Consider the following 7,500-nt stretch of genomic DNA (forward strand, 5'->3'; position numbering starts at 1 on the left):
TCAAATCGAAGAAGAACGTCCATCTTAGAATTCGTTCGCTTATTGAAATGCATCTGAAAACAATTTGGTAAGTTGCATGAGTACGTTTCTAATATTGAAATCATAATTATCAAAAATTATTAATAATTCATCATTTTTTGATGAACGTTTGACGCGTATATTAAGTATCATAAATTATCAATAATTCAAAATTTCGAATGAATTAATAATATTAAAACAATTCCAAATTAAATAATGTTTATTAAAAATTGTATATTATTGAAATATTGTTAAGTTATAACTTATATATTAAATTATATTATATTCCAAATAATATTTAAATAATGAATAAAAAATTAAAACAGTTTAATTTATTTAGCAAGAATTATTAATTATTTGACAATGTTAATATAATTGTTAATAATCATTAAAAATTTAGATGTGATTGGACGATTAAAAGAAAATATCAATTATTTAAAAATTCCAATATTTATTAAAAATTGTTAATAAATTAACGATTCAAAAATGTAATTAGTAATAATTGTTAAAAATTTCGAAATAGATAAATAATTAAATAAAAATATCAATTATTTAACAATTCGAATATTTATTAAGAATCATTAATAAATTAACAACCTTAATATAATTGTTAATAATTATTAAAAATTCATATAGTCTATAATTTAATTCAAAACCCTTTCTCTTTTTCGTTTTCTCCTTTTTTTTTTAACGAATGAACATTGCCACAAATTTTGATTACTTATTTTTTTATTTTTTTTCTAATAAAGTCATATGTATCAATGCTTCTGTGTGAATAAATATAACGAATTAATTATTATAATAAACATTGAATATATGTATATATAAAATTAGAAATTTTGAATAAGATAAAATTGTATTAGTTGCTATATACAAAAATAAAAAAAATAAATAAATAAATAAAAAATTTATAAATAAAAAAATAAAGAAACAGAAAAGGCACGAAGGTAGCAGTGATTAAAGAAATAGAAGAAAACATATTTGGAATAAAAAAAGATAAAAAAAAGAAAAAAGAAAGAAAAGATGTCTTTTACTAATATAGAGCTCATAAAAATTTTTATGATTTTTTTTTTTCTGATTACAGGATGGCTAAATCACTAGACAATGCGTTCAACATTGTATTATTAGACGAGTTATTAGGTAACAGTATTGTACTGGCAATCTCTATGTATTATGTTATAATGGTACGTATATCTTTAATTAAAATTATTTAATTAATATATACAAATACACACATATACATAGACCCACGTATACATTTATTTGCACTCCTTCGTACTCATAGATATAAGTATACACACATACGTACACTCATTTATAAGCTCATTCACATGAAAACAGATACAGGCACATATTGATTTTATGATTAATATAATGAATAATTTTTTTTAGAGTTATGATACAGCAGAAATGGCAACTTGTTGTACATTCGTCTTTTTCGCCTTTACTGCCCTTCTAATGCTTTATGGTTTCTGTGTTATCGGTGATCAATTAACGCAACAGGTTAATTGAATGGTTTTATGAGTTATAAAAATAAAGGGAAAATGAAAATAGATAGATCGATAAAACGAACTTTTTTTATGTATATATAACAATTACATTATATATATGTAATATATAATACATATAAAATTTTTTAATATATAATTATATATATATATAATTATTACATCACAAAATTTAATTTATTTTTACTAAAAAGAATATATAATATATATATATATATATATATATATATATATATAATATACTAAAACTGTTTTAACTAAAAATAACTTTTCTTTTTTAATATTTTTAAAAATATCAACAAAAAATATACCAACGTGAAAAAAAGATATATATATATATATATATATATATATATATATTCCGAATATTTCTTTAATTTCATTCAGAAATTAATTGAAGATAAATTAATTAAAAATTTTTTCGACATTTTCAACACAATTATATTCTTATTAAAAAAACATACACATTTTAGAAAAAAGAATATAATCATCTGTTACGTACGTAATCAAAATTTATACTAATTTTTTTTTTTTTTTAATTTAAACTCATAAAAAAAGAGAAAATTAATCGGAAACCACGATTAATAATTATTTGCAATTATTTTCAGTTTCTTACGATTATTTTCTAATTAAAGAAAAAAGGAAACTTATTATTTAAAAAACGAAAACTTACGTCTACTTCCTTTTTTTTATTTTATTTTTATAAAAAAAGAAGGGAAATTAATTAAAAACCCATGAAAATTAATAATCGTCTACGATAACGATGAAATTTTTTAATTATTTCATATTTCAGAGTGAAAATGTCTTAAACGCTTACTACGAATGCAATTGGCTAGATATGTCAAATAATACAAAAAAATTGCTTGTGATATGCATGATAAGATCGCAAACATGTTTGCAATTAACCGGTGGCAGATTTTACGTATTTTCATTGAACAGTTTCACCGACGTAAGTACGCATTAATAAACAATTACGAATAAATAAAAAATAAATACGAACAAATAAAAAATTGATATTAGTGACTTACGATCTGACCTTGAATTTATAACTGTGCAGGTTCTAAAGACATCCATGGCGTATTTGTCGATGCTACGTACAATTATATAAAAAAAATGAAAAAAAAAGTACATAATATACACAGGAGAATTGAAACAATTGTGAAAAATTATTATTAAAATAATTTAACTGAAATGTCACTTATGTTTTTTTAAAGGACTATATATATACTTACATACATACATACATACATACATACATACATATATATATATATATATATATATATATATATATATATACACATATATATAAATATGCATTCATTTATATACTTTGAAATATATAATTCATACTATATAACGTACTATTTATTGTATATACATTTTTATTTGTACTTTTATTACTATTTAATTTAATTTTTATTTACGTATTTATTTTTATATTAATAAATTATTATTATTGTTGTTGTTGTTCCTATTATTATTATTTTTAATTTAATTTTATTTATTTATTTAATTTTATTTATATTATTGTTTAGTTTTATATTTACACACATACACACACACACATGTATATATATATATATATATATATGTATATATATACATTTATATAAATATTATAAATTATATAAAATTATAAATGTATATATATACATTTATAAAATTAATGTATATATATACATTATAAAATATATATTTATTATATTATTATAATCTTTTCTATTTGTATTTATATTTTTATTTTTACATTAATCTTCTATTATCTTCCATTTCTTATTCTTTCCTTCCATTTTTCTTTTTTTTATTATCACAAATCTTACATTTCTCCGATCCTCCGGCTAGGACAGTCGTCGACAGACTGACTAAGACGAAATTTCATAAAATTCAAAAACCTCCTGTATAGTCCAACTTGTAAGTTTTTATAAACACGATAGAAAAGAAAAACAGAACAAGAAAAAGAAGAAGACAAAGATTCATACTAACTATAATATGTACCAAAGAAACGTATTACCTTCTAAAAGTAATTTCCCGGCGTATACATTACCCCTAATTACGATCTATAGATCGCATTCGATCGTATAATCTGAACTTTTGTAGCTTAAAAAAAAGAAAAAGAAAGTGGAAACAAAAAAAAACGACCAATGGTACCCTACGATGAGAATAAGGGTGGGGGTAGGGGTAGGAGTGGGGGTATAGGATATTAAAGAAGTTTCGAGCCAGCCAAATTGTAACGCATACATTGATAACACATACATTACTAACAAATACATTGTATACGTATGTATATTGAAAAATTTAGACGATTTTTTTTTCTTTTTTTTTTGAGGTCTATAATCTCGACGATAGGTAACATATGTACGTACGCATTTGTATTTCTCGTTTTTCTTTTATAATGCATGATAATACTCGAGATTCTATAATCGCCCTCCCATCCCCTTCCCTCACCCCTTCAAACACAATTGAACGATTCACCCTTCATCCCTCAACTAAAATTCGATCGACCGAGATTACTTCGAATCGTGTCGACATGATTTTATTTCAGTTCATTGTTAACCGTCGATGTGATCACTAGTTTATTAAAATATAAATTAATATAATAAAAAGTGAGAGATAAACATAAGTTATAGTTCTATATATATATATATATATATTATGCAAGTAAGCGTTAATATTATCAAGGAAGTGAGATATTGATATTGTTTTTTAATTATTTGTTTATGATATGAAATTTTGATGGGTGGTTAATATTCGTTTGAAAAGGAAAAAAGAGAGATAGTGAAAAAGAAATTAGAAAGAAAAGAAAGAGACGTGGTTCAGTATTTTATTTTGGTTTTGTTTTGTTTTTGATTCTTTTTTTCTTTTTTCTTTGTTTTATTTAATATACTTGTGATATCAATTAGGTGATTATAAATTAAGAGTTAGTTAAATATATTTTTTTTTTATTTAGTATACAGGATGATTATGAATTAATCACCTTGTATATCAAATTAGATTTCTTTTTTTTATTTGGTATATAGGGTGATTATAAGTTAAAGATCAGTCAGATATCTTCTTTATTGGTTAAAATTAAAAATAGAAAAAGAAATATACCTATATACATATATATATACACATATATATATATATATACATATCTACATATATATATGTATATGTATAAGTATATGTATATATTAAATTAAAAACAGTTCGACGATTTCACGTGACAAATATTTTTTTTAAATCAAAAAAGAATTTTATATAATTGTTTATATTATATATACTATTATATATAATTGTTAATAATTATCTTATATAAATATTTATAATACATATATTTATTTATAATTATTTATAATCCCTGTTATAAGTATTATATATTAATCAATATAATGACAATTTTTATATAAATCGGTATAACTATTATGAACATATATATTATCCACTGATATTTTTTTACAAATGAACATTAAAACCATTAAATATTTAAATTACAAATAAAAAATATTACAAAATACTAATAAAAAAATATTTATACTATTGTATAAATACTATTCGAATTTATTTGCGATAACTCTCGCAGATTAATTTAATCGTAACTTTTATTGAAAAAACAAAAACAAAAACAAAAAAAGAAAAAGAAAGATAACAAATAAATACGAAGGGGAAAAGAAAAAAAAGCAAAAAAGGTGAATGAGCCTTTAAAAAATAGAGAAAAAGAAAAATACTTTTCTTTTGCAATAAATTTTTAAAGGATTATTAAAGGAATAATTTTGAAAGAAATTATTATGAATATTATACAAACGAATGAATTTTATTAATGGCACAGGAACAGGGACAGAAAGAATTAGATCGTGCTGCATTAATTTTATCTTGGAACAAAAAAATAATGTCGACCTTAGGATTATGGCCGAATTCACGTAACAATATAAAATTTTCGATTAATTTCGGATACTTCAGTTTTCTCATGATACTGGAATACATGGATCTCGTTGTCTTCATAAACGACCTTGAACACGTTATAATGAATTTAACAGAAAACATGGCGTTCTCACAAATATTCGTTAGAATGATCATGTTGTGGATTTATAACGATGAAATCGGTGATGTCATTAACGAAACGATCAAAGATTTTGATTATCGAAGATACAAATCGATCGAAGAGAGACAATTATTTATATCGTACAACACGAGATCGAAACTTTTCGTTAAACTTTTGATAACGTTCGTCGCATTAACAGCTTCTTCGTATTATCTGACACCAATTTTGGTCTCCTTGGGAAACGGTAAAAATATTTTATTTTAATTCTTTTTTCTAATTTTATTTTAATTTTTATTTTAAGTTTTTTTCTTCCTCCTTTCTTTTCTCTTTCTTAAATTTTATCAAAAGAATAAATAAATAGTAAATAAATAAAAATAATTGAACGAAACAAAAAGAAATGAAAACTCTGTAAACAAGAAACAAATTTCTTCGAACAAGATTTGTAATAATTCTGATTCAAGATCACTTCATAGATCAATTTTACTCCTTCGTTTTTATATAATGACTATATAATGACTATACTACATTAAAAAAAAAAAAGAAAAAAGAAAAATGAAAGAAATATATGTATTTTTGTTATAATATTTGTCCGAAATATTTTTTTATTAAATTTTCAATATTTCAATTCTTCAATTTTAATTTTAAATTCTTTTTTTTTTTTGCTTCTTTGTCTTCCAATCTATCTTACGCTTTCACTAACGAAAATTAATTGTTCGTTGAATATAAAAAAAATAATGTGAATATAAAAAAAATAAAAAATGAAAGTAAAAGTAATAGAAATATTCGAAGCAAAAAATAATGAAAAAAAAAACCAAAAATGAAAAGAAAAAAAAAGAAAACAAATTTCAAACAAGAATAAAGTAAAATAAAAAATAAAATAATGTCGATAATCAATGTAAATAATGTCTTTTAATGCAGTAGGAGAGGGGGGGGAAGAAAAAATATTTACTGGGTTTACAGAAAAAGAAAAAAAAGAAAAAATAAAAGGAAAAGAAAAGAAGAAAAAAGAAAGGAAAAAAAATAAACAAAAAATTAATTTCGAGCTAAAAAGTTTACGTAGGAGTTGATTTATTTTTAAACATTTTCTTTTATTTCTTTTTTGATTTATTTATTCTCTTGGTTAGAATCTTATTTATTTAATTAATTATTGTAATTTTATTTATATATTTATTTATTTATTTTTTTATTCATTCATTTACTTATTATTTTATTTATTTATTTATTTATTTATTTATTTATTTATTTATTTATTTATTTATTTATTTATTTATTTATTCATTTATTTATTTATTTATAATATTATTCATTCATTTATCTATTTATTTTTAATTTTATTTAATTATTTATGTATTTTTAATTTTATTAATTTATTTATTTCTTTTTTCTTTTTTTTAATTATATTTCTTCTTTTTCTTTTTTTGATTCATATTTCTTCTTTTTCTTCTTTCTTGCTCTTCTTCTTCTTCTTCTTCTTTTCTCTTTTCAGGTCTACCAAAGATAGAAATTGGAAATGTCACTGAAACGATATATTTGCTGCCATATAGATTTTATACGTTTTATCCAGTGGAAGATTTACGTTCTTACATTATAGTTTACGCTTTCGAATTGCCATTCGTTTTTATCAGTGGTTTTGGACAAAGTGCAGCAGATTGTATTATGGTCACATTGGTCTTTCATATTTGCGGACAAATGTCGGTACTCGCATTACGAATAAACAATATCGACGTTAATCCGAAAATAAATCATAAAGAAATTCAGACGGTCGTTGAATTACACACGCGATTGTTACGGTAAGATTTTTAACTGGAGTGGACATCAAAAAGAAAACAGAAAAAAGAAACAGAAGAGATACAAAAAGAAAGGAAAGGAGAAAGAAATCAAAAATGAAAAAGGGGAAGAAAAAAGAGAAAAGAGAACCTCGCCAATCATTTTAAGAAAATGACCATTTCT

The 7,500-nt window shown here is 21.8% G+C and overlaps 2 protein-coding genes across 2 annotated transcripts in view; both read left to right on the plus strand.

Annotated features, from left to right (window-relative positions):
* The window catches only part of LOC127072298 (odorant receptor 2a-like), a 4,130-nt gene extending 1,459 nt beyond the window's left edge, over window positions 1–2,671 (plus strand). The window contains exons 2-6 of the mRNA XM_051012600.1: window positions 1–67; window positions 1,103–1,202; window positions 1,411–1,521; window positions 2,320–2,475; window positions 2,584–2,671. The exon at window positions 1–67 is cut by the window's left edge and continues 219 nt beyond it. Of these exons, the coding sequence (XP_050868557.1) occupies window positions 1–67; window positions 1,103–1,202; window positions 1,411–1,521; window positions 2,320–2,475; window positions 2,584–2,634 (485 nt within the window). The 3' untranslated portion in view covers window positions 2,635–2,671. The remainder of the gene's footprint in view (window positions 68–1,102; window positions 1,203–1,410; window positions 1,522–2,319; window positions 2,476–2,583) is intronic.
* Window positions 2,672–5,328: 2,657 nt separating this feature from the next.
* The window catches only part of LOC127072299 (odorant receptor 85c-like), a 7,719-nt gene continuing 5,547 nt past the window's right edge, over window positions 5,329–7,500 (plus strand). The window contains exons 1-2 of the mRNA XM_051012601.1: window positions 5,329–5,794; window positions 7,037–7,340. Of these exons, the coding sequence (XP_050868558.1) occupies window positions 5,329–5,794; window positions 7,037–7,340 (770 nt within the window). The remainder of the gene's footprint in view (window positions 5,795–7,036; window positions 7,341–7,500) is intronic.

This window comes from Vespula vulgaris, chromosome 25 (assembly GCF_905475345.1).
Source record: "Vespula vulgaris chromosome 25, iyVesVulg1.1, whole genome shotgun sequence".
NCBI classification, from domain to species: Eukaryota; Metazoa; Arthropoda; class Insecta; order Hymenoptera; family Vespidae; genus Vespula; species Vespula vulgaris.